This window comes from Molothrus ater, chromosome 8 (genome assembly GCF_012460135.2).
Source record: "Molothrus ater isolate BHLD 08-10-18 breed brown headed cowbird chromosome 8, BPBGC_Mater_1.1, whole genome shotgun sequence".
In the NCBI taxonomy this organism is placed as follows: Eukaryota; Metazoa; Chordata; class Aves; order Passeriformes; family Icteridae; genus Molothrus; species Molothrus ater.
The window spans coordinates 21,908,448-21,935,113 of NC_050485.2; the positions used below are offsets into that span (position 1 = coordinate 21,908,448).

At 61.6% G+C, this 26,666-nt stretch overlaps 6 protein-coding genes across 10 annotated transcripts; 2 read left to right on the forward strand and 4 right to left on the reverse strand.

The window, feature by feature from the left end:
- Positions 1-393: 393 nt before the first annotated feature.
- On the reverse strand, positions 394-5,267 carry ZFYVE27 (zinc finger FYVE-type containing 27). 2 transcript variants are annotated; one of them, XM_036385974.2, is made up of 12 exons: positions 5,051-5,267; positions 4,903-4,973; positions 4,646-4,832; positions 4,372-4,467; positions 4,077-4,189; positions 3,251-3,381; positions 2,818-2,889; positions 2,645-2,665; positions 2,312-2,456; positions 1,971-2,017; positions 1,411-1,492; positions 394-1,193 (listed from the first exon to the last, which is right to left on the reverse strand). In XM_036385974.2, the coding sequence occupies exons 1-12, from the start codon at positions 5,245-5,247 to the stop codon at positions 1,129-1,131; spliced, it is 1,227 nt and encodes a 408-aa protein (XP_036241867.1). In that variant the 5' UTR covers positions 5,248-5,267; the 3' UTR covers positions 394-1,128. The 2 variants fall into 2 exon arrangements, with proteins under 2 accessions (XP_036241867.1, XP_036241868.1); XM_036385975.2 differs by lacking the exon at positions 2,645-2,665.
- Positions 5,268-6,702: 1,435 nt separating this feature from the next.
- MARVELD1 (MARVEL domain containing 1) lies at positions 6,703-10,498 on the reverse strand. The gene has a single exon (XM_036385834.2). It carries the CDS (start codon positions 9,115-9,117, stop codon positions 8,590-8,592), a length of 528 nt encoding a protein of 175 aa, XP_036241727.1. The 5' UTR covers positions 9,118-10,498; the 3' UTR covers positions 6,703-8,589.
- AVPI1 (arginine vasopressin induced 1) lies at positions 9,628-10,613 on the forward strand. Of its 2 annotated transcripts, XM_036385832.1 has the most exons (3): positions 9,630-9,791; positions 10,086-10,380; positions 10,461-10,613. In XM_036385832.1, exons 1-3 carry the CDS (start codon positions 9,701-9,703, stop codon positions 10,525-10,527), a joined length of 453 nt encoding a protein of 150 aa, XP_036241725.1. In that variant the 5' UTR covers positions 9,630-9,700; the 3' UTR covers positions 10,528-10,613. The 2 variants fall into 2 exon arrangements, with proteins under 2 accessions (XP_036241724.1, XP_036241725.1); XM_036385831.1 differs by having other exon boundaries at positions 9,628-10,380.
- An 876-nt stretch (positions 10,614-11,489) lies between these two features.
- PI4K2A (phosphatidylinositol 4-kinase type 2 alpha) lies at positions 11,490-18,888 on the reverse strand. The gene is made up of 9 exons (XM_036385830.2): positions 18,462-18,888; positions 15,683-15,883; positions 15,310-15,441; positions 15,072-15,225; positions 14,429-14,490; positions 13,896-13,995; positions 13,505-13,638; positions 13,169-13,228; positions 11,490-13,032 (listed from the first exon to the last, which is right to left on the reverse strand). Exons 1-9 carry the CDS (start codon positions 18,852-18,854, stop codon positions 12,871-12,873), a joined length of 1,398 nt encoding a protein of 465 aa, XP_036241723.1. The 5' UTR covers positions 18,855-18,888; the 3' UTR covers positions 11,490-12,870.
- Positions 18,889-19,416: 528 nt separating this feature from the next.
- MORN4 (MORN repeat containing 4) lies at positions 19,417-22,981 on the forward strand. Of its 3 annotated transcripts, none has more exons than XM_036386221.2 (5): positions 19,417-19,474; positions 21,107-21,204; positions 21,321-21,435; positions 21,521-21,630; positions 21,745-22,981. In XM_036386221.2, the coding sequence occupies exons 2-5, from the start codon at positions 21,138-21,140 to the stop codon at positions 21,891-21,893; spliced, it is 441 nt and encodes a 146-aa protein (XP_036242114.1). In that variant the 5' UTR covers positions 19,417-19,474; positions 21,107-21,137; the 3' UTR covers positions 21,894-22,981. The 3 variants fall into 3 exon arrangements, with proteins under 3 accessions (XP_036242114.1, XP_054371648.1, XP_036242113.1); XM_054515673.1 differs by lacking the exon at positions 19,417-19,474 and adding an exon at positions 20,288-20,658; XM_036386220.2 differs by lacking the exon at positions 19,417-19,474 and having other exon boundaries at positions 21,032-21,204.
- A 338-nt stretch (positions 22,982-23,319) lies between these two features.
- Positions 23,320-26,006, reverse strand: HOGA1 (4-hydroxy-2-oxoglutarate aldolase 1). Its single transcript, XM_036385965.1, has 7 exons — positions 25,742-26,006; positions 25,034-25,162; positions 24,820-24,947; positions 24,576-24,710; positions 24,307-24,403; positions 24,049-24,182; positions 23,320-23,469 (listed from the first exon to the last, which is right to left on the reverse strand). Exons 1-7 carry the CDS (start codon positions 25,968-25,970, stop codon positions 23,320-23,322), a joined length of 1,002 nt encoding a protein of 333 aa, XP_036241858.1. The 5' UTR covers positions 25,971-26,006.
- Between the last annotated feature and the right edge of the window lie 660 nt (positions 26,007-26,666).

The following is a 26,666-nucleotide window of genomic DNA, read 5'->3' on the forward strand; positions in this document are numbered from 1 at the left end:
ATAGCTGGGGGCTTTGCTGTTCACACAAGGAAAGGTCATCCTTGTGCACACAGGCAGCTGGTGGGACCAGCACCCGGGGAGGGCAGGGGAAGGAGCAGCCACGGGAGGCAGAGGAAGCTCAGTAGCTCCTGTCAGAGCTGAGGTGCTCCCTGGCTCCAGCCCAGCAGGATCCAGCCCTGGCACAGCTGACAGGCAGCTGCACACAGCTCTGAGCAGGGGGCAAACAAGGCTACAGCAGGACAGAAGATGGGAATTCCAGTAAAGCGTGGAGAGCTGGTGGCACAGAACACCATTTGTCCAGGAGCACCTGCAGGATAGCAGGGCCAAAGCCACAGAGGTGTCAGAGTGACCTGGGCCTGGGACAGCTTTTACTGGTATGACACAAGAGCCAGCTGAGGACAAGAGATTTATTGATCATTCTCTATATGCATTTATATATTAATCTGTAGTAGAAAGCAGCAGTCACTAAGTGCACAGAGCAGCACCAACTCCTGCCTTTTGTCACACTGGAGACCCAGCCACACAGCCCAATCCAAACTCATTCTCTTTCCTCCTCGGGTTACAGCCAAATTCGGGGGTAAAAGACTAAACCTGCAGGCTGTGAGGGTGAGGAGCACAGGAGTGGCTAGCAGAGTCTCAGCTGAGCCAGTCTAGACCCCAAGGGATGCAGGAGGAGCTCTGAATTGATCCCAAAAATACAGTCACTTATAGCACAGTGCTGGGAAAGGTAGGGACAGAGTCCTGAGGTTGTTCTGCCCCAGCCAAGAGGGGAAGGCAGGACCACAAGTAGGAAGGATGGCTCTTCCATCACTGAGCCAGGCCAAAGGGCCTGGGCAAGCACGTGGCAGGGCACAGCAAGTGCCAGAGAGCACCCAAGGCTTGGAGCAGCTGCAGGGATGGGGCACGGCCGTGGGCAGTGCTCCACCACAGTGACCCAGCTGGTGCATGGCAAGGAAGGCTGGTCCATCCAGCCTGGCGCTGGCAGGAGGAGCACAAGTGCAAGCGTCCTCTGGCAGGGGAATGCCATGCTGGAATCCAAACACTCCAGGCTCCCAGTGGCAAGGGTGCCTGCCTGCTGTCCCAGGTGTCAGGCAGTGCAGGACACAAGAGCTGGCTGGGCCTGTTTCATCACTTGATGAGCACCTGGTTGCAGAGTGCGCACACAAACACCGTCTCCTTCTGAGCCTCCGGGGCTGGAAAGGAAAGCAAATGTCAGATCCCCCTTTCCCACCATGGGCTAGGGACCCCAGCCACAGAGCTGCTTCAAGAGCTGCAAATTCATCACTGCTCTGTCCCGAGCCAGGCTGTGATGGGCACGTCCTGTCTACCCTCCCCACGAGGGCTGGGGCAAATGCCTGGGCACACAGAACAGGGGGAAGCAGAAGCTCTTCCCTCCACCTTTCAACTCACCCGTGGCTCCCATCACAGCCTTGGGGACTTTGAAGGAACAACACCTGGAGCAGAAGCTGTTCCCACAGTTACTGCAGCTCCGCTGTAGAGAAAGATGGAGGTGAGACCCAGACGTGGTATCAGACTAACCCAGGAATAAGTGAAAGGGGTCAAAAGTCTATACCTCCTTCTGAGAACTGCCCACAGACTGTGTGCCAAGCATTGCACACACGGCTCAGATAAGGCAACAGGTCATTCCCACCAGCAGACCCATGCTCTACTTCACCACAAAGGCCACAGGAAATGGACTAAACCAGGGCACAGAGCAGGTACCTTCTACAATAACACATGGGTTTGGCCTGAGGCACCTTCCAAAGGAGTAAATGGACAAATGCTGTACAACACAAGGGATCCCTGGTGCCACTAGGCATGTGACAACACCCAGCATTTAGCTGAGGTCATTTGGGCTGTGACCGAGGCCAGACACCTGAGCTGCTGGAGAAAGCTGGGGCAAGCCAGACATGAGCAACACCTCCGCCCCAGGTGCAGACAGCAAGCTGGGGCAGAAGCTGAAGACTCACCCTCTTCTTGAGCACAGAGAAGGTGGCAGCACAGCCCGTGCAGTTCCCTGAAAGAAAGAGACCAGAGGTCAGGCAGGGCTCTGCTGCCTGGGGCTGCAAGTGGCACAAGAACATCTACAGCTGTTGTAAAGGCTCAGCTCAGAGGTGACACTGCTGCACCTTCCATCCTTGCCCTTCCTCGGAGTGCTGGGACTGTTCTCCACAGAGTGGAAAAGGTCACTGGAGGTGTCAGCACAGCCTAGCAAGCACCACACACCCTCTCCCAGTCCTCTGGTCATCACTGGAAGCAGCACAGACCCCAGGCTGCTGAGCTCCCCAGCAGCACCTGCTCCCAAACTCACCAAAGTTGTTGCTGGGGTAGCGCTTGCGCAGGCGCTCGGTCAGGCGGGACACCTTGCTGCGGATCACCTCATTTTTGCTCATAAAACCATTGTCTGGGAGGCTGAGGTCAAAATCTGCTGAGCACTGAGAGCTCTCATCATCCTCCTGCAGAGAGCAGAGCCAGCTGAGCACAGCAGGGAGGCTGGGGGCACACTGCGGGCTGCAGGGCAGCCCACGCCAGAGGCAGGCACCCAACAAGCCGGTGCTGCACCTGGCATTTCTACAAGCCACCAGCAAACCAGGCAAAGCTCCAGCTGGGAGGAGATCCCACACCCTGGCATGGCAGTACTCACCATGACCAGCAGCTGGTTCTCCTTCTCCCGCAGCATGGGACAGAGAGGAGAGTGAGCACACACAGAGTCAGAGGCACCCGGCCCCACAGTCACTCTTTCTGAGCACCCAGTTTGCCCAACAAGGTCTTTGTCCCTTTCCCACCTCAGCTGCCCTACCCCAACCAGCCTCAAACCTCAATTGCATCTTTGAACTCTTCATCAGGTTCTGCCTCCTCTGCTTCCTCCACACTGCCAGGGGTAAGGTCCTACAAGAGATTCACAAAGCTAAACCTGCTGTTCCCCTGCCTCTGTTCAAAGGTGGCCTCACATTTCTGGGCAGGTTCCAGGACAATGGGTCTGGCCCCATGCAGCCTCACAAATGACACAAGTGTCAGAACGTGAGGTGAGCCCCTGCCTCCTCAGACCACATCCTTACATGTGGCAAAAGGACTGAGCCAAGCCCGAGGGCACAGAGCAGCATCCCAGTAACTCAAAAGTAGCTCACAGGCTTCCAGCAAAGCTGGCAGCTGGGAGAAGTTTGTGTGTAGAGGGACACAGGCACAGTCAGACCCAAGGGCTGACTCTGCAGCTCCCACCCCACAACTGCCAGCCCTGCCCCTCTCTCACCTCTGCACTGGTGGGGGTGGGGGTCCGATCTGGGGCAGCAGCTGGTGGCAGGGGTTCAGCAGGTTCTGGAGTGCTCTCGAGGGGTTTGGAGCCCACACACTGCTCGATGGAGGCCTTGAGCTCCATTATCACTGGTAAAAAGGGAAATACAGCTGGAGTGTGGGTGGCATTTCCCTACTCCCAGCCACATCACACAAAGGCCAACTGCAAGACCTGATCTCCAAGGTTCAAGGTGGGGCATTGATACACTCCTCTGTTCACACATCAAAGTTAGGAGAGAAAGGAAGCCCCCCACCACCACCACCTGCCCCAGCTCAGCTCAGGACAAGGAACAGCAGGAGCCAACATCACAGCTCAGATACACCCAACACTCCTCCAACACGAGCCACAGAAGAGGACTCCTCTCCCTTCCAATGGCATGTTTTCAAGCCTGTGTCATATACTGCCACAGGCACTGAATGTGTTTGAAGTCCTGAAGAGCAGGGTCAGGGATCAAGAGAGACGGAGAGGCTCACACACAACTTGCATTGACAGACCCTGGTTTGCCAGACCACAGAGAAGAGAAGGAAATGGCACCTGGGCTGGAACAAAAATCAGGGGAGACTCTCACCTCCAACAGCTGAGCCCCAGGAGCATACCACCCACCCTGGGCTGCTGAGCACCACCCCTAGGGCATCATTGCCTTCATGGGGATTCAGGGTCTATGGCAGAGCCTGACATGGGACAGTGGGCTCATGTGAGGGAGAGGTCCAGGGAAGGATCCCTGGCTTCAGAGGGCCTTTCCCCAGCCCATCCCACACAGGGCACTTCCAGCCAGGTGTCATACCTTGGTAGAACTGGGTGTTGCCCAGAAAGAGGGTGCTATTGAGGATGGCCAGGACCCAGCAGAGGGGCAGCAGGTAGAGGACACAGATAGTGCCCAGTAGCGCCCCATAAAACCTGTGGAAAACAGCAGGATACTGTGGTCAAGTCAGTGCAACTCACACACAAACTCCTTCCTTCATCTGGTGTTCCATCTGTTCTCTCCAAGTACCAAACAAATCAAACACAGCACCACAGGCCTGGCTGAGCCCCTCTCCCCACCAAGCCCACCACAGGGTACCTGACCCAGTACTACTCACTGGGAAGAGACAGTGGGGTTCTCCCAGTACAGCACACGGTACACTGCCTCACAGCTGCAGCACATCCCGTTCAGAAACCCCTCCAGCTGGATCAGGCTGCGAATGAGACAGTCACAAAAAAAACCACAAACACACACCCTCGTTCCCCACATTCACGTGAGTTACAGCAGCCAAACTGCAGCCAAACTGCAACCAAACCGCACGGCCTCCAAGAAGCCTTTGTGGCTGCAGAGGCCCCCACAGTCCCAGCGCTGGGGAGGCCCCAGGCACTCACAAGCTCTTGACCTGGGCGATGGCCTCCTGCCGCGAGAGCTGCACCTTGCGCAGATCCTCCCTGCGGATGCTGTGGTACCTCCTGCGCACCAGCTCCGGCTCCGAGGGCCGGGCCCGGCACGTCTCCTGCAGATAACCCAGCAGGGCCGGCACCGCCACCAGCAGGGCGAGCACCGAGTACCAGGCAGCTGGAAGAGGCGGGACAGCGTCAGCCCGGAGGGTCCGGGAACGGGAGCAGCCCCGACCCCCGGGACGCACCTTGGCCGAGGGTGAGCAGGAGGAAGTTGAGGCCGAGGCAGACCAGGAGAGAGCACACGGGCCGCTGCCACCTGCCGACAGGGGGAAGGCCAGGGATATGAGACCCGGGCACGGTCCCGGTCTCGATCCTGGCCCAGCCCGCACCTACCGGAGGAGGGAGCGGACACCGTCGGCGGCGTCCCGCAGCGGCTCCAGGTAGAGCTCCAGGCGCCGGTAGCTCCGCACCAGCTCCAGCAGGTCGAAAGCAGCGGCGGCCTTGGGAGGCGACGGCTCCGGCGGGGCCTCAGCAGCTCCCGCCGCCCCTTCGGGGCCGCCTGCCGCCCCGTCCCGCTCCACCGCCTGCATGACGGGACCGGGACCGGGCCGGGAGCGGGAATCGAGCGGCCCCGCCGCGCTCGGCCGACACCGCCGCGCGCTCCCGTGACGCGGCGGGCGCGCCGTGAGCTCCGCGCGGCCAATGGGAGCGGCGCGCCGGGAGCCCCGCCCGCGGGGAACGGGAACGGGCCGCGCCCGGCGCTCCGGGCCCGCCCGGCTCCGCCCGCGCTGCGTGCCCGCCGCCCTGCTGGGGCTTGCGCGCCGGCACGCCCTGGGCGGGAGGCGCGGGGCGGAGTCTCGGTGAGCCCGGTCTAGACACGGGACCCGGCCCGGTCCCGATTCGGGTCTGCTGTGGTGTAGGGCTCACTCACAGCCTGGATCCGGTCCCAGTCCAGGGCTGAGCACTGATCCGTGTCTAATCCAGGTCCAGGGCTCAGTCCCAATCTGCGTCTTGGCGTGGCCTGCATCCAGCTGTGACGGTCGCGGTGGGTTTGTCCCCGTGAGGTTGCTGGGCCACCTCTCCCCAAGGAGAGACCGGGGAGCAGCCCCACACCGAATCCCTGGAGGGGAGCAGCAGGTTCCCCACAGGCCCTGAGCGTGGCTGGCAGCTCATTCGCTGCCCCTCCATACCCCCAATGCAGCCCAGCCCTGGGTGCACTGGCACTGTCCTGCCCAGCAGCCTGCAGCCCTGCTCGCACTGCTCAGGGCACCATGGGCCGTCCTAAAAGGTGCTTGCAGTAGACCAGGGATGCTGGCTCCCAGAGATGCTCTGGGGATCCTGGATTCTGTCTGATGCCAAAAGTTGTAACTTCGTTATAACCCTGTGCTGGCTCTTGGACAATGAGGGTACAGTGCTGCTGCCGACTGCCTGCAGCCTCTGATGAACAGGGCATGTGTCCCATGGGCACAAGGCTGGGGACCCAGTGACACTCCAGCTGCAGGTCCAGGTCCCAGACTCACCTCTGTCCCAAGAGTGTGTCCCAGAGCTGCGGCCAGGCTGGGGAGATGCAGGCAGCCCTCCATTGGCCCCTGACCCACCAAGGGGCAGTCAGTGTGTACATGACTGCCCATGGTGCCCTGGCCCTGGGACAGAGGGCCCTTTCAGCAACGAGTGACGAAGCCCTTAGGAATGCAACTACATCCTGTCCTCAGTACATCCCATACCAAAGCCGTGGCACTTGGCCTCCCTCTGCTCTGTCCAGAGCCCCATGCGAGCATCAGGCTGTGCCCAGTCTCTGGACATGCAGCAGGGCCAGGGATAGCCCCTGTCCCCAGGGGCAGAGGCTTAAGCCTCTCTAGTAGGAGCAGTGGCTCAGCATGAGGGAGTCTCCCTGTGACCCCAGAGCACCCCACGACTTCATGATTATGGCCAGAGACTCCAAGCAGAGAGGCCCCAGGGTGCAGGGCTACAGAGCTGGGTGTGATCTCAGCTCAGACCTCATACCCAGCAGATCCCAGCTCCAACACAAAGCCCCACATACCCAGTGAGCGCCAATATTGCTTTATTTGGAAGGTGAATCCATTGGCACCTGAAAGGAGGCTGTGGGGGGATAGAGCTGGTGTGACAGACAGGGCTGCAGAAAGCCAGAAGGCACTTGTGGTGGCAGAAGCACTGAGGGCATTTTGGACGGCCTGGGCCAAGGGCTGCACCAGAGTAAGGCAGGGGCAGGTGGTGTCAGGGACCAGCCTTGACACAGGGCACAGACAGCATGTCCTGCCCAAGGAAGGGGTACATGGCCTGGGGCATGATGGGGTATGCACTGGGACAGCACATCATGATGGAAGTGGTGACCCAGTACCAATCCCAGACCCCTTCAAGGCCCCAGGTGAACCATGGCTGCTGCTCTACACCTCAAAAAAGGTGCCAGGGAACCCCAGGCAACAGGCAGCTGTGGCCAGCTGCTGGGGACACCCATCTCACTGATCTAAGTCTACACAGAGAATGGAGCAGACCCTCCCTTGAACCGGGAGCAATAGAGACCTGCCTCCAGGCAGGGTGAGGAGGGCTCGTGGCAGAGCAGTCCTAGTGTGGCACTGCTCCAAAAATTCTGTCTCTAGGTGCCCATTTCTCTAGTCAGCCCTACATGGCATCGTCAGGGCTTGGCACCTGGTGGGTTCTGAAGGCTGGTCCAGGGCTGGGCTGGCTCCAGTGCCAGTGTTCTCCTCTTCTGTTCTCCAAGATAGGTTGTGCTCCCACAATGCCTGGCCCCAGCTCCCCCATGGCCAGAGTGCCAGAACAGACTTCCATGCTGCAGTGCTCACCCTTCCCCTCCACCTCACCACAGTCTCCAGGCCCAGTCCCACAGAGTCCAGAGATGAAGATTTTCCAGGATGATAAACCAAGTGTGGCAGAGACAGGCAGGGCCGCAGGCTGGTCTCCAGAACCATCAGCGAGGCTGTTTCTGTCCCTTTTGGAGTAGTCTGGCCCCAAGGCTGGTTCAGTGGCTCTGGTCGCTTGGAGCCACAAACCTCTCTGCAGGGACAGCAGGAGGAGAGAACAACCCCATGACTGGCTCCCCTCAACCTCTGGGGCACCTGGCCCCATCCCAGGACTGCACAAACTCCACAGCTGAGGGATTTACCCCCTGCCCAGGGTCACAGAACAGGTTACAGCTCCCCTTGTCCTTCCCCTCCCTGTGCAGCAATGAAGGCCTTGCTGCCCTGCTCAGTCTCCAAACTGGACTGGGGTGATGCTGGATCTGGCTGTGCAGTACTGGGTATCTCTACACCCCTCGAGTGCAGGGCAGGGAGGCGCTGAGCCCTTTGGGGCTCCAATAAGATAAAGGATGTTTTCAGGCCAGACAGAAGGAGGGGCCCAGGCTGGGGAAGCCAAGTTCAGAGCCTCCCTTAGGGAATTGTGGAGGCGCCTTGCAGCTGGAATGGCAAGATGGGGCTGCCAGCAGGTCAGGGGGGTTTATGCCCATCCAACTCCGCTAGGCACTGCTGCCCCCAGCTCAGCTCCCCCAGGCCAGTCCCCCCTCTACCCCAGGGAAAAGTCAGCACCCACCTGAGCATGCAGCATCTGCAAGACCAGGGCCAGGGGATTTTGGCTTGAGTCCTAGGGGGGCTCCCAAAGATTGGTATCCCTCTTAGGGGCTCTCCATTTGGGTCCTTCCACTTGCAGTAGCCTACGTCTGTCCAGGGCTGGGAGAAGGGCCTGTGCAGTGGCTGGGTGTTCATGCTGTCTCGGTGCTCTGCAGGTGAAGCCTGTGCTCGGCGAAGGCCTCTGTCTGTCCATCCGTTTGTGCAGGAGTCTCTGGAGGAATTGCAGTGCAGTCAGCCAGGAGGGGATTGGGTGGCAGGGTCATTTCATCCCATAGACAGGCTGTGTTCTGTCTGCGGCTGAGAAGGGGAGCCAAGTGGCACGGGATGTCAGATGATGTCTCGCTGGTCCTGGCAACGCCGCAACAAGCAGTAGAGCCCGGAGAAGAGGTACAGGCAGGCAGTGATGCCCCCACAGATGGAGGCGCTCAGGTAGGCACTGTACAGGCAGTGCTGGCTGTAGCCCGGCAGGTTGCAAAAGCTTCTCTGCTTGGCCTTGTGACCCATGATGCCGGTGGCAGCTGCGTAGAGCCCCACACCCAGTGCCAGGTCGTGCACCAGGTTGGTGAGGAGCCAGCGGGAGCCCAACCAGGGCACCAGCTCCCAGCGCCCCAGCAGGCTCAGCCCGAAGAGGGCCAGGGTGAGGAGCCAGACGAGGACGGCGGCAAACAGAGCGAAGTGGGCCGCCCCCTCGTACTTATGAGCCGCTACCGTCACCCAGAAGGCAGCGCCCAGAGCCAGCTGCCCCAGGCGTAGCAGGCCCAGCGGGCTCCGCAGGAAGGCGCGATGGAGGCTGAGAGAGCCGCGGGCCGACGGCCCCGGGGGCGGCGGCACTGTCGGGGGAGCCGTGCGGGCCATGGCGCGGCCCTGCCTACTCCGGCGCGGCTCGGGCGGGACTCAGGGCCCCGGCAGCGACTTCCTCCCTGGCTGTTGCCAAACATCTGGCACTTAGAGGTCCTCCCCGCGCGGGGCCTCTCTCCTCTCCTCTCCGCCCCGCCTCCGCGCCCCGCCGCACCTCCCGCCAGCCCATCGGATACCCGAGGGCCGCCGCGGATGCGCCGTCGGGCAGGGGCCGCCGCGCCCCTCCCGTCCCGCTGCGGCCAGGGCGGGCCACAACGCGGGGCGCGAGGGGCGGCAGGAGGACGTGGCAGACGGCGACCGATGCCGGCGGCGGGGCGCAGGGACAGCGCACCGGGACCCCGTGCGGCGGCCGGCGGGGGGCGCGCGCCGGGGTTCCCCTTACGTCATCCGGGATTCCCTTCGGAGTGCCGAGCGGCGGGGCCCCGCCCAGGGGCGAGGCCTCGCACCCCGCCCGTGACGTCATCTGCCACGTGGCCTCCTAGAGAAGCGGGTCAGCCGCGCCCCTCGGCGCCGATTGGCCGTGGCAGCGGGAGGCGGGCGGGGATTCGCGGGGGCGGGGCCGGCACGCAGCGGTGAATGAATGGGGCGCGCGGCTGTGGCGGGACCCCGGCGCGGTGGCGCGAAGCGGGTCCGGGAACGCAGCGGACACCAGGCGGAGCCGCCACCGCCAGGTCTGTGCGAGGGGCCGGTGGGTGCGGGGCAGCGTCGGAGCGAAAGTGGGTCACGGCGGGGCCCAGCGCCCCGGGCAGGGCGGGACCGGACTTGCGTGCCCCGGCCCGAGCCGGGGCGTCTCCCGCGTTCCCGGGCGGCAACGCCTGTGCGGCTGGCCCCCTGCCCGGCATCCCGGACCGCCCTTAACCCGACGCCCCCCCTTCCTCACTGGGCATCCGCGCCGGATCCCGGGGGAGGCGGACCGGACCGGGCGGCGAGACCGCAGCCTGACGCCGACTGTTCGGTGCCCGCAGCGGCCAGGGCCATGGGCACTCCGGCCTCGGTGGTGAGCGACTCTCCGGGACGGGCGGCGCCCGCAGCCCGCGCCCGCAAGCGGGCCTCGGCCAACATCTTCCAGGGCGTGGGGCTGCGAGAGCTGCGGAGCCTGTTCCGGAGCGGCGGGGCCGAGCGGCCCGAGGAGCGCGCCCGCCTCGTCTGGCGGTACGCGGGCCAACGGCGCATGGCGCGGGCCCTGCGGCGGCTTCGGCGACGACGAACAGCCCAGCCCGGCGGTGGGATGGCCGCGCTACGGCGCTTCGAACACCTTCGGTAGGTACGGGTCTCGGAGGCGGGGCAACCGGGGGAAGTGCGGCCGGGCCACGCCGCTAACACGCACCTCTTGCCCGTAGGATCGCGGAGAAGCTGGAGGGTGACTGCGGGGCCAGGACGGGCTCAGGGTCCAAGCAGCAGCGCTGAGCGGCTGGGCCGCGCCGAGCAGCCTTCCAAGGACCCTAAGTGTACTGGGCAGGGTGCAATGAATGGTTAATAAAGGGTGGACAGTGGTGGCTGGCTGAGGCTCTGGTTGTGTCCTGCCCATCCCTGAGTGGCAGAACCACGGTCCAGGCTGCTGTACAGCACCTAGTGCAAGGGGAACAGCCCCACACTACAGGTGAGGTTGGAACAGACCTATGGGTCATCTGTTCCAGCCTCCCTGCTCAAGCAGGGTCATCCTAGAGCAGATGTCACAGCATCGCATGCAGATGGTTCCTGAATATCTCTTGTGAGGGGCACTCCACAGCCTCTCTGGGCAATTTGTTCCAGTGCACAGTCACACAGTAACTGCCATGGCACAGTCACAGGGACAACTGAAGAACAAGCTACATGCTGCCCTCCATGAGAAAGAACACTAGGAAGAGAGAATAGAGATTCTCCAGGGAAAGATTTCTCTGCTGGAAGACCAGCTGGCCAAGCTGGAAGAGTGTAGCACTCAGGAGAACGGAGAAGTCATGGGGAACATTCTGAAGGTGAAGGAGCTGAAACAGGAGGTATTCAGACTCGCTGCCAAAAGAACAAAACTCCAGGCTATGGTCCTGTGGCTGAAGGAGGAGAAGTAGCTACAGGAAGCAGCCTTGCAGTCTGAATGTGGCCACTTCGAGGAGGACAAGCAGCAGCTGGGCAGCCTTATCTCCAGCCTCCAGAGCTCCCTCTCCAAGAGCCACTGGGCTCAGGAGAGACTGGAGCAGGATCTGCAGACACAAGATGCCAAGAGACAGCTGGTTGCCCTCAATGTCCAGCATGAGCAGACAGGAAAGGAACTCTGTCCTGCAGCCGCTCCAGCAGTTGCAGGCGGCTAGTGCATCCCTGTGCAGGTACACATGGATACCAGCCATGGGCTGAGGAGCCCCGACCTGCTCTAGGGTGCTGCAGAGGCACAGATGTAGCCAGCTGAATGGCAGCTCTGTTATTCAGACCGTTGCATGGTTTAAATACATTACATACATTTCTACAGTGCATTAGAACAATACATTTTGGGTCAGTCAAATGCAGCTGGGCCCGGCCGGGTAGTTGGGATCTCCACTGCTGCCCCCTCTGTGCTTACACAGCCAGTGCTGAGTCCCCTCCCCATTGCAGGAGACAAGGCAGCTCCTCTGCCTTCCAGGTTCACCTGCCTTCATCCCTCTCACTCCCCAAAGATGAGCTAACAGAACAGCAAGACCCAACACTGACTTTCTCCAGCAGCCTGAGAAGTCACAGCTCAAGGCAAGCAGGTGCAGGCAGCAGCCCTGGCGCTGTTTTATACAACACAAGCTCAGCAGCTGCTGGTAAGAGAGGGGCTCCCTGCCTCCCCACCCACAGCAGGCCTGCGAGATTGTCAGCTCCAGGGCAGCCAGGAGTCCATGCTGGCCCCCCAGTACTCCCACCCATGTGGCAGAAGAGCCCCTCCAGCCCTTCCCTGGCAACCCCTGCCCCTCAGAGGGTCCCTAGGCACAGACAAGGCTGGCACCATGCTGGCTGCACAGCAGCCAGGGAGCTTGCTGGGAGAGGAAAGAAAGTCAAGCAAGAGCAGCTATGGAGAGCAGGCAGGAGAAATGGACTGGGGCAAAAGGGGAGAGCTCCCATGGGAGAGCTCTGTGAAGCCACCTGCTCTTCACAGGGACAAGCCAGCACCTTTTTTGCCTTAGTGTCTAACTGCATCCAAGCCAGTCCCCTGTGTTGTCCCTCTTATGTCCCCTCCTCGAGCTTCTAGCCAGAGAACAGCCGTTCATTGTGGTCCCCGCTATGCCAGTGGGCAGCAGGAACTCCCCCTGAGGAAAGCAGCGTGCACGGGGTTGGGGCACTGGAGGGACAGTGGAGGAGTACAGCACACCCTCAGGGAAATGGAGGGGGTATCACCTACTAAAGGCCTTCCCAGCCTGGCAGCTGGCATGGTGGGGAAAAGAAGGGCCAGTGGCTGGTGTAATGGGCTGGACGGATCCTGGCTCAGGTAGCCCGTTCATCCCAGCCCCAAGCAGGGGTGCTCAGAACTGCATGCAGGCCAAGGAACAGAGGCAGGAGCAGGGTCCCAGCCATACCACAGTTCCTGGTAGATTCCCACACCTCCCCCTGGCCCCTGCCCCAGGCAGGGCACCAAGCTCCAATGGAGCTGGGGAGGGACCATGCCCATTCTGCCTGGCTCCTCCAGTTCAGCTGCAGGTTCCTCCAGTCGCATCTGCTCGCTCTACCCTGAAGGTCGAGTCCCAGCCACAGGAGGCAGCAGTGGCCCAGCTCCTCTCGCAGTGCTAGTCCGAGGTGGCCAAGCCCTGCCCACGGCTCCCACAGCTACCACCATGAGAAGAAAGGCTTCCGGCTCTGGAAGCTCTGCGTGTAGGACTCACTGGCGGAGCGCTGGTGGGAGCGCGCTGTTTCCACAATCACAGGCGGCATCTGAACCAGGTGCAGTGGACTCTTCCCATCCTTCAACGCCTGAGTCAGGTTCAGGATCTGTATGGCACAACAGAGCAATGCCTGAGCTGCCCTGCCTGAGCAACAAAGAGCATCCACTCCAGCACCCTTCCTGCCACAAAGGCAGGACAAGGCTTCCTACCTCACCCATCTGTCTTCCCTATGCACAGCTTACCTGGCCTCTCATGACAGCAATCTGCTTGTGAAACTGTCCCCTGTCAAAGCCAGGGTCTTTCTGCAAGAGAGAGAGCAAAGAACACAATGAGATCCACCCACTGCTTCATGCAGTGAACAAGATGCCTATTCCCCATGTAAGCCATACCCCCTGTCCTGTCCCATGGGTTTCCTGCTTCTCCCACATTGAATCCTCAGCTTCTGGCAGAATAACCCTGCTGTGTCTTAGCCTAGAAACACTGTCAGGAGCTTGACCACCTCTGTCCCTGCAACCTTGACAGGGAGTTCCCCAATACCACTCCTGCTTTTTTTCATTTCCACTACTCCTCCAGCTCACCTTGAAGAGCTCATATAGATCTTCCTCCAGGTCCTTGACAAAGTTGGGGTCTGAGATCTTGGGAAGAATCAGGTCCTTGATCTCCTGTGAAAAGGGGATTTTGGCCTGGGGCAGCCATGCCCAGTAGAACGGATCTGTGGAAGAAAGCAGGAGACATTAGAACTGGGGAATGTAACACATGGTGCCATGTGCCCCTGGGTGCTAGATTCCCTGAATCTGGGACACAGAGTCCAGCATCTGCCTTCTACAGTCTCTGCTGAGGAGCTGCCCATGAACCCAGAAGTTGCAGAGACACAGCCCTAGCCCTCTCCTCTACAATCCTTGAAAAGGATGCCCAAGCATGGAGTTGTGTGGCTTGCCATGGTGCCTTGGCATAGCCTGAGGGACTCACATGCTCTCCAGGAGTCCGGGTGTTTCAAGGGAAAGGCCAAACCATTGTCTATAGCAGCCAGCTTGATGATGGGCTCCTTCACCACCACCCAGTCGCTGTCCTGGAAGGAAGTGAAGCATGTCACAAGGAGGTCCTCCCAGCAGGAACAGTCCTTCTCCTACTCCCCACTGTCAGGATCTCTGCCCTGGCTACCACAGAGGCACAGCAGCCTCTTGCTTGTAGCATGGCACCTTAACCACAGGGAAGCATAGTCTGCTTTGGGTGGGAAGGGGGACAAGGCTGTTTTCCCCCCAGGCCTCACTCCAAGGTCCAGCAACACCAGTTTCCCCCACAGAGTTCAGCTACACCCTCACAAAGTCCCACTAGGCCACAAGTCACCAATGCAAATGGTAACAAAAGGCCCAGGAGACAAGATCAGGCCTCAACACACCTGGCAACCCAAACCAGATGGGAAATGCCTGTCCTGCCTGCCAAGCTGGCAGCTTCCAGAAGCAGAGTCCCTGTGTTGCCCCTGCCCAGGAGCAGCCACTCACCCGCACGCCCGCGCTGTCCAGGGGACAGTCATACTTGATGAGCCAGTTGTCATTGCCCCGATCTGCAGGGAGATAAAAGCAGCTGTGTCAGCACCAGGGCCTCCCTGCACCAGGCTGGGCAGAAGACTATTCCTCCTCTGACCCAGAAGTGAGACAGACACATTTTAGGCACAAACTCCCAGAGCCCTTAAACTTGCTGCAGGCATGGGAAGCCACATCAAGCCCCTCACAGACAGCCCTAGAGGTCCACATATCGCCAGCTCCCAAGAGAAAGGTCAGCCTGCAAGCCCCAGAGTGCAACCCCTAGCAGAAACTCAGAAACACGGTGTGAAATGGGATATACAGGGGCACAGTTAGGTGCTGGGTTTCTGGATGTCCCTGGATCCTCACAGTTGGCAAACTTTCACCTGAGCACCATGGTAGATACAGATTTGCCAGTAAACTGGCCAGCAGCCAGAGCCTCAGGTGGTGAGCAGCCCAGCAGCTGCACTCTGCCTAGAGGCAGATGTCACCTGGCAGCAACCAAGGGGAGAGGAGTCTCAGGTGCAGAGAAAAGCCATGGAGACCCTATCTCCCACCCCTTTCTGCAGCATGGTAGGACATGAAGGAGCAGCAGCATCCAGTGGCAGGCAGCTGGCCCTACCTGTGTTCCTGATGATGTAGTCCAGCACCACCAGCCGCTCAAACTGCAGCAGCAGCTGCCGATTTGTGTTCTCCGGGAGCGGCTCGGCTTCAAAGCGCCGCAGCCAGTAGTCTGCATCCTTGTAGCCTTCCACAAAGAGCTGGAAGGAGCCCACCTGAGGCAAGGACAGGCTGCATTACACAAGGCCACAGAGGCTGGGGAGGTGCTAACAGGCAGGCATGGAGGCTGGCAGCCCTACCTTGGGTGGCAGGCCAATGCGGTTGAAGCGCTGGCCAACCTTCGGCACCTTCTCCAGGGCCAGCCTCTTTCCTCGGGACTTCACCCTGTCAATGGCACTGTAGTTAAAGGTCTCACTGGCCAGATACACCACCTGCAGGGACATGAGCACAGTCAGCAGGGGCCTCTGGCAAATCACACGACTGCCTGAAAAGACACAGCATTTCCCAGAGCTCTGCCCAGCACAAGGATCCCCACGGTTTGAGCAATAACAGTCCTACTCTAGAGCACTCAATCTCCTAGGTCAGCAGTGACACAAGATAAGGTGCAAGCAGAGCTGTGTGGAAGCACACAAAAGGCTCCCCAGAAGAAGCCCCCAGCAGCTGTCCCCTCACCTTTGTGCGGGGAACAATGTTGAGTTCCAGTTTCTGGTCTACCAGGCTGGCACCTGCCTCTGACAGGTAGCCCTGGTTCAGGACAAGGCAGTCTCTCCCAAAGCAGCATGGGCAGCACAACTTCTGCAGCCACTTGGTCCACTTGGGGTTCAGCTGCCCATAGGGCTCCTCATTCTTGGGCTTGAAGACGCCAATGATTTTCTGTGAGTGGGAGAGAAGAGAGCTGAGTCCAGGAACTGGCAGAGCTGGGACACTTTCCTCAGCCCACAGTGGGGATACTAAGGAACAGGTCCAGAACTGCCCCTCATTAGGATAATAACCAGCCTCCTGGGACCAGGCAAAACTCCACAGCTCCCAGGAGGGAGGTACCCAGAGCTGGGAAGAAGCTCTCTCCAGCCAGTATCCCATCCCAAAAGAGCACAGTGCTCCCCAGAGACCTTTATACCCAACATGAGTCCCAAAAAACACCAATGATGATGCAGTCTCCTGGTAAACACATCAGTCTCATTCCAGTGACCTTTGGATGGCAGGGGAGAGCTACTGCTCATCACTGGTCATTATGTTCACACAGGAAAGGGACAGGATAGCAATCCCTGCCCTGGCTCAAAAATTGAACAGAGTTGATCTCAAACTGAGCAGAGGAAAAGGACCATAACAGCCAAGCACCTGCAGGACCCCTGAGGAGCCAGGGCTCTGTGCTGGGGAGTCCAGCAGAAGGGCTGACTCTCTGAATACACTGTGGACAGGAGGGCACAGACAGCTCCAGACTGGCCACCAGCTGGTACCAGCAGCACTCCCAGCCCCTCAACCCAGCCTCACACAGACACCAACCCAACAGTGGGGACAGCAGTGTAGGTATCCCCCTGCTGCAGAGGGCACAGAAGCCTTTTGCAGGGCACCTGCACCACCACTGAGCCAGCACTGCCATGGCACACAGATGGGAGAAGGGCTGGGACAGGAGCAAGGCCACCTGTCCCCACAAGTCAGGCATCCCTGGGGGGATGGCAGTTCCTGCTCTGGAGTGACTCAGCATCACATGCAACCAGACCTTCTCCCCATGGCTACTGCTAGCCCTGGCCCGAGTGGGCATCGCTTCCCCAAGCTGAGCTCCTGCCAGAATGTGGAAGTAGAACATGAGTTCCAATGCTTCAGCAGGGAACCTTAATGCAATCTCAGGGGCCAAAAGCCAGGCCAGAGCAAGCAGAAGCAAGGCTCTGTCCACCAGGAAGAACAGAAAGGGAGGGTTTGAGGGAAGAGGATCACTTGAGCCATGTCCAGATCACATGGTGGAGCCACTTTCCCTAGGCAGGCAGGAAGGCAATCCCTGCACCAGCCCCACACGGCTGTCACACGACTGTCAATATATCCAATATATCCATGCTTGGATAAAAGCCCACAAAGAGGCATGTCAGGAGCTCTGGTAGCATGAAGCCCTGTGCTCCATGGAACCAGTCCAGCAGAACAAGGCCCAGTCAGGCAGGGACAGCATGGAAGCAGACAGCAGAGGCCTGGCAGCACAGCATCCCTTTCCAGACAGCCCCATGCCGAGAGCAGCACTGACAGGGAAAACAGGTCTGCCTGGTGCCAGCAGCAAGGCAGAGAGAGCCCAGCCAGCACAGGGGAGCAGCTGGCAGTGGGGTGATCATAACCACTGGGGCTGGGCAGCACAGCCCTGGAACAGCTCAGGCCCCAGTAACCTCAAGGGAAATAATCAAAGAAGAAAGTCTTTCCCCCCAGTATCTTCCCCCTGCTGCTCACAATATCTACATGCTGCACTCACTCCTGTGTCAGCAGTGGGATGCTTTTGGTAACCCTGGGCAGCAATCAAGCAACCAGTCACACACCACATTTGCTGGCAGCAGGATAATCTGGGGGACCTGCCAGCTGACAACACCAGCAGTACACAGACTTTGACTTCTCACACTCATGGTCTAGCAGCCATCCTTGAGTTTGGGTCTCCTACAGCCAGGCAGCCTCCAGCCTGCAATCCCCAAGTAGCTCATCTGGCTGCCCACTCCTACTGAGCAATAGGAGGGAGGTGGGCTGTGGCACAAACGAGTATTTCCCCACACGCCATCAGCCAAGCTGGGAACTGCCTGCAACAGCTTCCAAGAGCCGGCTTTCACCCAGAGAGGGAAAACTAGGACACATCAGAAACCACAAAGCTCACTCCTGATTCCCTGGAAGCAGCCCAGCACACACGTGGCAAGGGAGCCACAGGAAACAGCAAGAGCTCAAGTAATTGTGCAGGGAGCAGCATGTCACAAGACAAGCCAGCCTGTGCTGCACAGTCATCCGGTCAGTGGCACAAAGACAGCTGCCACACAGCCAACCAGGTCTATAGGGGACTAGCTACATGCCAAGGACTTTGTCTCCATTATACCAACCACACAGCCACAGAGAAGACATCTCATTCAGTTCAAAAAAACAGGCCAAAACCAGCTCAGCCCACAGAGTCACAGCCCTGGGGCTGGAGTCACTGTGTTCAGATGCTGATGGACAGGCCTGTGGGAGGGGGTGACCCTTCCTCTTTGGGCACAAAGCCGCAGAAGAGGTTGAATCAGCACTTGGACACTGTTGCCCCGCACTCTAGCTTCTGCTTCCACTGTACTTCTCCCCGGGGAGGCTCAGACCCGCTCCGGTCGCTCCTACCAGCCCTCCATGCCGGTCACTCCCCCAGCGTGCCGCGCCCGGCCGGTGCCGCTCAGCGCACAGGCCTCCGGAGCTACGGGGGCGGCACCACCCCGGGGTCGGCCACGCGGGGCTAGGCCCAGCTCACCCCCTGCGGGTCCTTCACGAAGTAGCTGCCGCTGGAGCCCTGCGAGATGCGCTCGGGGAAGATGCCGCGCTCGCTGGCCAGCTCAGCCCGCCGCACCACGTCGGCAAACTCGGGATCCTCGGGGAAGTCGTTGCGCTCCCGCTGCGCAGCCGCCGCTGCCGCCGCCGCTGCCGCCGCCGCCGCCTGGGCCTGCGCCTGGGCCTGCGCCGCCGCCGGGCCCCGCGCCCCGCGCTCCAGCAGCGGCTGCCGCTCACGGTCGCGGCCACCAGGGGAGCCGGGAGGGGAGGGCGGCGGGGGCGCAGCGGGCGGGAGGGCGCGCACGGCTCCCCCCGGCAGCCCGTAGTCGGGGCCCTGAGCCCTCTCCGGCGACACCAGCGGGCTCGTCTCGTCCATCGCGCCGCCCGCCCGGCCCCGCCGTGCCGCTGCCGCCGCTTCCGGTTCCGACCGCGTCACGGCGCCCCAGGGGCTGCTCCGCCCCCCGCCGCACCCCATTGGCTGCTCCGCCCCACGTCGCGCCACGCCCAGCCCGGCCGCTGCGGCCGGAGCCGCGGCGCGGCTGCGGACATGATACCGCTGGGGCTAGGTTGGAACCTCTCGCGCCTCTAACCGTTCGTTCGGGGAGGCCATGGTGTCTTCGTCCCCCCGTACACCCCCGCCGTGGCGGCTGGCGGCCAGTGCCCTACACAAAGATGGACGTTCTGGAGTGGCCGTGCCCATTGCTGCCCTTCGCAAAGATGGCAGCAGGGCGGTGGCGCTGCCCCTCTGCAGCCACGCCCGCTGTGGCGAGCTCCTTGCCCCACACAAAGATGGCGACCGGCGAGGGCGTGCAACGCAGCTGGCCAATGAACATCCGCGTTGCTAGCGGTTGCCATGGAAACAGCCAACGGCGAGTGGGGATGGACGCTGGCGGCGCGGCACCGCCCGGCGGGGCGGGGTGCTGGCAGGGGCGGTGGCGCCACCGCCCCTCGGCGGGACCTGCTGGGGAGCGGTGTAGGCGGACAGCGCAGAGCCAGGTGAGCGTGGGCCGCGGGTCCCTGCGCCGCCCGCCCCGCCCGCCCCGCTCCTGGGCACGCACCGGGCCCGTGAGCATCGCCACGCGCGTCCCGCTGGTGGGGCGTGCGTGTGTCAGCCGTGGGTGCATGAACACACCGGGGTGCGGGTGCATCAGCCGTGGTGCACGGACACGGCGGGGTGTGGGTGATCGCTCACAGGAACAGAGACACGACGGGGTATCGGTACACCGGGGTGTGGGTGCATCACCCGTGGGCGCGGTCACGCCCCCGGCCACCCTGCCCAGGCGGGGTGTGCGCGCATCCCCCGTGGATGCGTGGCACGGGCGGGATGCCCGTGCCTCGGCCCGGGGATGTGTGGTGTGGTGCAACGGGGTCGTGCCCCCTCGGCCGCTGTGCGGTCCGGGCAGTGCGGGGCGCGCTGCCCCTCCCTGCGGCGGGCGCGGTACGCGGTGCGGGCTCGGGGTACCGGGAGCCCAGCGCGGGCGGGCCCGGCTCCTGGCAGGCTGGAGCGCTCCTGGGGCGCTGTCCTCCGGCTGAAGTGTCACAGGCCGTGCTGGCCGTGTCACAGCCCGCGGCAGCACCCTCTCCTGCGCCTGGCGCGGCTGGGCAGGCTGCAGGGCGGGAGCCGGCGGTGCGCTCCCGGTGCCTCCCATCAGCAGAGAGCACTGTTCAGTCGCTGCTCGCCTGGGCTGGGGCCATTTCTCTGACACAAAGCCCTGGCAAGTTCCTGTTTTGCTCCTATTTTGCCACGTCCTGCTGGTTCATGAGGTTCAGCACCCACCTTTTGGGTGATGTGCAGCCGGCTGTAAGCGGTTAGACCCCGCTTGGATGCTGGAAGCTCCTTCCCATCTCTGGCACTGCCTGAGCTGCACCGGCAGCTGCTGGAGAGGCAGCGCCCAGCCCACCTGCCGGGCTGTCTCTATTCTGGTGCCTTCCCTGTGTGCTAGGGAGAGCTGTGCTGCGTGGCAGTGCTCTGTGAGGTGTGCAGGGCTTCAGGGGCTGCTTGCTGTTGGCAGACAGGTTTGCAAAGCCTGGGTAGCCGAGCAAAGCCCTGAAGCCCCAGGATCCTATCTCTGCTGTCCCTCTTGGGAGGAGTGTCCTCTCATCCCTGGGAGTGAACCGGCTCTGCCCATTCTTGATGCTGAATCTGGAAACTCCACAAGCTCTCTGTTCCCTCTCCTGAGGTACTCCCCTGAACACAATCCAGCAAATCCATCTCCTCTTCAAAACACTTGTTTCTGTCTGGGACTGCCTCAGCAAAGCTGAGAATGGCTCCTGGCCTGAGCCTGCACAGTGCAGGACCTCTGGGGTTCTGCTGGAGTGCCATGAGGGAGGCAGCCAGCTCGTGCCACACTCCTTCCTGCCACTCACTCACATTTCACAGGGCTGTGACCCCCGTGGACTCACATCTCTCTGAGCCCTGCAGTGGGGCGGGCAGCAACCCGAACCTGGCGGCTGGGGTTTCAGAGCCTGGGCAGGGCAGCTGGGCTCACCTCCTCATCTGTGCTGTGCCCTAGCAGAACTGTCCCCAGAGCAGGCAGGCGCCTCTCTGAGAGCCGAGAGGATGCAAGGGCTCTGGGTGAGCCGAGCTGCTCTCCCTGCCCAGCAGCTCTCTGTGTCTCTCCCTGCCAGCTCTTGTCCTGCTGTGCCGGAGGCTGTTGCCATGACCCTCACCAAAGGCTCCTTCACCTACTCCAATGGGGAGGAGTACCGCGGCGAGTGGAAAGAAGGTAGGAGGGAACGGTGCCACCTGTGCTGGAGGACAACAAACCCCACATCTCTGCCCAGCTCCACACTGGGGCAGGTCCCACTCTGCCCAGTGCTGCCCATTTCTGCTCTCACCCAGGTCGCAGGCACGGCATCGGGCAGCTGACATTTGCTGATGGCACTGCTTACGTGGGGCACTTTGAGAACGGGCTCTTCCACGGCTGCGGTGTGCTCACCTTCTCCGACGGCTCCAGGTGGGCACGGCGCTCCCGCATACACCTCCCTGGGCATTCCCCCTTGACGTGGGGAGCCGCTGCCTCAGGAGACCCTCCCACACAGGTACGAGGGGGAGTTTGTGCAGGGCAAGTTCAATGGCGTCGGGGTCTTCACCCGCTGTGACAACATGACCTTTGAGGGCGAGTTCAAAGGCGGGCGCGTGTACGGCTTCGGTGAGTGCTGCATGGCCCCTGCTCAGCACAGCCCCTTCCAGCACCTCCCTGGCCCCATCCCGGTGGGTGCAGCTCCCTGCCTCTTCACTCCCGGCCCTTCCCTCCCCTCCCCAGGTCTCCTGACCTTCCCTGATGGCTCGCACGGCGTGCCCCGCAATGAGGGATTCTTTGAGAACAACAAGCTGCTGCGGCGGGAGAAGTGCACGGCCATCATCCAGAGGGCCCAGGGCGCCTCCAAATCTGCCCACAGCCTGACAGCGTGAGGGTGCCTGCATCCCCTCCCACCAGAGCAGGGACCCCCTACTTGGGCACTGGCTGGCCCTGGAGAAGGGATGTGGCACTGCTGGGTGCCCCTCCCTGCCCTTCGTCCTCTCCAAGCATCCTCCTGCCAAACCCCTGCCGTTGGAGGGGATGGGATTCTCCGCTCTCCACCCAAGTGCCCTGGGGCAGCCGTGGTGCCTTCTCTTTCTGGCTGTAGCCCTGGCACCTGCTGGAGCAGCAGAAGGACAGGGTGGCAGGGGCTTGGCCCCTCTTCCCCCCAGGAAGACTGTGGACCACTACAGCTGCTAGCCAGCTGCAGAGGATGGAGCAGGGGGGTAGAGGCTGGTCCCTGACCCCACTGCCAGGGTGCCTTGGCTGGAAGCTGCTGACTGAACCACGTGCCCCCAGAGGGGCAGCTCCTGGCTCACTTTGTTGCCCTGGTCCTGGAGGCAAGGTGGGCACCCCAGGCATGCACCCCGGGCCTGCACCCTCAGCTCTGGGTGACTGGCTGTCCCTCTGCATGCCCAGGGTACGGTGACACTGTGTCCCCAAAGAACCCAGCCTGCTCTCAGGCCAGCCAATGGGCTGTGTTCCCCTCATCCCTGTGCCAGTCTATCCACCCACTGCCTTGGGGACACCAGCAGCAGCATCCCCACCAAGAGCGACTGGGGAATGCCCAGCCTGGCACATGTCTGCTGCACGCTGGTGAGGATGGCAGCAATGGTGAGCAAGGAGAAGGATCAGCTGGAGCCTGGAGTGAGGACATGAGCAGGGCTGCATGGAATGCCAGGGCTGGAGCAGGAGGCCTGGGCAGAGCGGGGATAGAGGTATGGTGACGGGGCAGGCAGGGGGCACACAGTTCCCCATTTTGCCCCCCACAAGCATCCTTCACCTCCCCACTGCATGCTCACCTTCACCCCCAGTGTGGTCTGGCTGGCTGTGGCACAGGGGTCCTGGCAGCCCTCACTGCCCAGTGCAGGGGCTGTGCTTCCCTGCCAGTCTCTGCCCACACCGGGCCCCGTGCCTTGCTGTGACCCTGCCTTGTGCTGCTGCCTGCACGGGCCTCAGCTGAGTAAACCATGTTGCCAAACACCTGTGCCATGTCTTTTTTGCTGGGAGCAGGGATGGAGTGGGTGCCTTGCACAGACAGGACTGCAGACACAAAAGGAGACTGCAGGTTTATTCATGGTACAAGGATCCACCCCTTCCCAGGCGAATGCAACAGGTCCCTGGGGGCTGGCAGGGATGCAGGCTGGCTTGGGGTTGCCCTCCTCTGCCCAGTCTGCCCAGTCCAGCCATGTCCAACAGGGAAGAGTAATATGGCAGCCTTCTCCTGGCCACCTCCCAGCGTCCCCAGAATGTCCCCAGTTCCCAGCATCCCTGACTCCTGTACCTGCCCAGTGTGGGAAGGGGCAGATGGAGAACAGCTCATAACCAACCATTGGCACTGAAGGTGCTCCTCAGCTCTTCAACCTGGGCAGGGCTCAGAGGGGCCAGGGGTGCACGGCAGGGACCTCCATAGTAGCCAAACCACTCCATGGCCTTCTTCAGCCCCGGGATCCCAAACCGTCGGGTGACCTGTGGGACAGAGGGAGGGCATGGAGGCTTCCTGGCTCCCATGGGGCAGCATGCTCTCTGGGCTCTGGTGTGCAGCCCCTGCTCCTTTGCTTGCCATCACTCCTGTCCTCCCCATGTGGGGCTGCAAGGCTGGCAGGGTGTGAGGTGGCTGCAGCACCCCATGAAGTTCCCACTGTGGGGTGAGGGGGCAGAGCACACGCACACAGGACTCCACACAGGAGCTCTGTGGCACATTGGGCTTTGCAGCAGGGACAGGCTACTCCATAGGGGATGAAGGACCCAGAACAGACCAACTCTTCCCCCATACACACTGCTGCCTATAAATAGCCAGCAAGGCTCTCACGGAGGGTCACACACCACTGCCTGGTGCCAGTGGACAAGCTGTTCCTTAACATGACAGGGCTGGCACTTCCCACCTTCTCACCTCCAGCCTGTCTTGGCTTGCTGGCCAAGGTGCTGTGCCATCCTGTCCCCCTGAACCACCCCTCCACCCCCTGCAGCCCAAGGGACTTCCATTCTTTGCCTGTGTCATGGCCTGGCACCCCTGCCCTCAGCATCCATGGGGTTCTGCCTGCTCACCGCTGTGTTGGGCTCAATGAGGCGGTGCTGCAGGTCACGGGCCTCCTGCCACTGGCCCGTGCGGCACAGGTGGTCCAGCTGACACAATGGGTCACCCAGAACATTGGCGAGGGCACACACACCCCCAGAGGCACCTAGAGACACCAGGACACCGTGGCAGCCAGCTCAGAGTGCTGTGCCTAGCCAGCACCTCCCGGTCTCTCGCCTGCCTCCCCCTGCCAGGCAGTGTACCAGCCAAGTCTGGGCAGCTGCACTTACCCACAGCATAGCTTGCCAGCAGGAAGCCAGCTGATCCTGCCAGCACCTGGAAATCCTCCTGCCTTGTCTTGTGGACCATCAGCCCCATGCGGGTGATCTGGGGAGAGACATGCCATGCCCTGGGGCAGGCATCACCCAGTGCCCCTTGCTGCAGGGTGCCTGCTGGCAGCCCTGGGGTCCAGGGAAGGGCTGCAGGTCCCAATTCCCCATTCCCAGCTTAGGTCCACGTTTGGTGGTAAGCAGCCCTGGGAAAGTCCTGCCCCACTCACGTCCCCACCGCTGTCCTTGATCCCAATGATGTTTGGGTGCTGAGCCAGGGTGATGACAGCCTCCAAGGGCAGGTCCAGGCCGGTGTTGGCAGGGACACTGTACAGCACCACAGGGATGGGGGATGCATCAGCAACCTACAGGCAGCCAGGCAGATTTCAGTAGCTGGGGTGGGCTGGGGACACATTGGACGTGTGTAACCTGCTGCCCCAGCTGGGGTGGCTGGCAGGCACTGGACAGGCTCACCTCTGTGTAGTGATGGATCAGGGCAGCAGTGGTCATGGCCCCCCGGTAATAGCAGGGTGTCACAACCAGTGCCACGTCAGCCCCTGCCTCTGCCATGCTGACTGTCAGCTCGATGGTGGCCTGGGTGGCTGGGGAGGAGGCAAAGGGGTGAGGGGTGCTCCAGGGGGGACACATGGCCCTGCCTGCCCCCCACGCTGCCCACACAGGCACTCACATTCACAGCCCGAGCCAGCCAGCAGCAAGCGGTCCCTGGGCAGAGCCCGGCGCACGCAGCTCACCACCTCCACCCTCTCACGGGATGCCAGGTAGGGATACTCCCCGTTGGAGCCCAGTGCCACCAGCCCTGGAATACAAATGTGGGGAGGGCAGGAGAAGGGTGCCAGGACTGTCAGGGATCCACATTACTCTCACTCCCTTCTTTGCTGCTGGCACCCAGGCAGAGCTCCACAGCCCACAGTGCGCCCTCTCCTGCCTATGTACTTGCAGTCCTAGCCTCCTGGTCAGAAGAGAGGAGACTGGGGATCATCCTTGTGAGGCTGCAGCTCCTCTCCTATCATCTATCCATCCTTGGCAATCAACAGATAGATATCCCATGAATTTTTCAGAGTGTGCATGGGAGTGCATTGCATAGGTTCAAGCCTGCAGCTATGAGTGGAGCATGTGTGCAGGCCTGCACATGTGTGGAGCGTGTGTGCAAGCACGTGCTGGCGTGTGCTGGGGGTGTGCAAGGACACACTCGTGTGCCTGGGCACGTGCCGTGCAGAGGGCCCCAGGTGGGTGACCCGAGGCGTTGCCAGCCACGGAGCAAAGTCCAGCTAGAGGCTGAGCACCCTTGGGAAGCTGGCAGGCTGCCGGCACAGCCTCTGTGGCAGGCGGGGATCGGGCAGGAGCCGGCACGGAGGAGGACAGGGGCAGCGCTTACCTCGGAAGGGGATGCGGGCGTAGCGGCGCAGGTTCCCCTCCAGCTGGGCATAGTCCACCTCCTGCGCGGGCGAGAAAGGGGTGGCGAGCGGTGGGAAGATGCCCCCGAGATTGAATGAGGGCTCTGATCCCTGCGGGGTGCTGAGCCCCCGGCACCGCCTGGGGGCTGCCCGGTGCAGAGCTGCCAGGGCGGGCCGCAGGGAGGCGGCGAGGCGGGCGCCGAGGGCCATGGTAGCTGCGGGCTGCCGCGGGCTCTGCCGCCTGCCGCGCCTGTTAATGTTTGACGGGGCACGTGAGGGACCCGCGACCCTGCTGGGCAGGTGACATGGGGGGTGGCACCAGATGAGCTCAGGATGTTCTTCCCCCTCCAAGGGACGGCTGCAAGGAGCTCAGCGCCCCTCCAGGTGAGCTTTGGCCACCGCGGCCGTGGCTTTCCCTTGTGCTTGCCAACCCTGGCAGCCATCCCTCTGCCTCGTACAGGGCTGGGCTGCAAGGCCAAGGAGGGACCAGGTATTGCAAGCAGTCCCACGGCTTTGGTCAGGGATCACCTGATCCAGCTGCCAGAGTAGGGTCTCCTGTAAACGGGTGAGTGTGAGCATTTCCTTGTAGGGAGCAGTGAGCACTGCACTCAGCATGTGGGCAGAGGGACCACTGTCCCCTGGGGACGGCTGCAGCAGGAAAGGCAGAAGGACAAGAAGCCATCCAACCCCACAGAGTGGCTGTCCAGCACAGGTACAGCTGCTGCTCTCTGGCACAGCCCCAGCCTCCAGCACAACATGGACTCAGGTTGAACTGTCATCCATGAATTTTTCCTCCCTGAGCTTGCCCAGGTGGAACTTCATAAGACTGTGAGCAATCAGGACTCCTGCAGCAAGGAGTCCTGCCCTTGAACCACTTGGTGTCACCAATACTTGAGTCCTAGTGAG

Excerpts from the sequence above, each read along its gene's own strand:
- ZFYVE27 (XM_036385974.2), bottom strand. The coding sequence starts at position 5,247 with ATGCAGGCGGTGGAGCGGGACGGGGCGGCAGGCGGCCCCGAAGGGGCG. Across the intron at positions 3,382-4,076 it reads CAACACCCAGTTCTACCAAG|TGATAATGGAGCTCAAGGCC; the intron begins GTATGACACCTG and ends CCTTTTTACCAG. Across the intron at positions 2,018-2,311 it reads CTACCCCAGCAACAACTTTG|GGAACTGCACGGGCTGTGCT; the intron begins GTGAGTTTGGGA and ends TCTTTCTTTCAG.
- MARVELD1 (XM_036385834.2), bottom strand. The coding sequence starts at position 9,117 with ATGGCCCGCACGGCTCCCCCGACAGTGCCGCCGCCCCCGGGGCCGTCG.
- AVPI1 (XM_036385831.1), top strand. The coding sequence starts at position 9,701 with ATGGGGCGCGCGGCTGTGGCGGGACCCCGGCGCGGTGGCGCGAAGCGG. Across the intron at positions 10,381-10,460 it reads CGGCGCTTCGAACACCTTCG|GATCGCGGAGAAGCTGGAGG; the intron begins GTAGGTACGGGT and ends TCTTGCCCGTAG.
- PI4K2A (XM_036385830.2), bottom strand. The coding sequence starts at position 18,854 with ATGGACGAGACGAGCCCGCTGGTGTCGCCGGAGAGGGCTCAGGGCCCC. Across the intron at positions 15,226-15,309 it reads GCATTGGCCTGCCACCCAAG|GTGGGCTCCTTCCAGCTCTT; the intron begins GTAGGGCTGCCA and ends TCCTTGCCTCAG. Across the intron at positions 13,639-13,895 it reads CCCGGACTCCTGGAGAGCAT|ATCCGTTCTACTGGGCATGG; the intron begins GTGAGTCCCTCA and ends TTTCTTCCACAG.
- MORN4 (XM_054515673.1), top strand. The coding sequence starts at position 20,303 with ATGCTGGAAGCTCCTTCCCATCTCTGGCACTGCCTGAGCTGCACCGGC. Across the intron at positions 20,659-21,106 it reads TCTCTGTTCCCTCTCCTGAG|CTCTTGTCCTGCTGTGCCGG; the intron begins GTACTCCCCTGA and ends TCTCCCTGCCAG. Across the intron at positions 21,436-21,520 it reads ACCTTCTCCGACGGCTCCAG|GTACGAGGGGGAGTTTGTGC; the intron begins GTGGGCACGGCG and ends CCTCCCACACAG.
- HOGA1 (XM_036385965.1), bottom strand. The coding sequence starts at position 25,970 with ATGGCCCTCGGCGCCCGCCTCGCCGCCTCCCTGCGGCCCGCCCTGGCA. Across the intron at positions 24,948-25,033 it reads GGCTGGCTCGGGCTGTGAAT|CCACCCAGGCCACCATCGAG; the intron begins GTGAGTGCCTGT and ends CCTCCTCCCCAG. Across the intron at positions 23,470-24,048 it reads TCATTGAGCCCAACACAGCG|GTCACCCGACGGTTTGGGAT; the intron begins GTGAGCAGGCAG and ends TCTGTCCCACAG.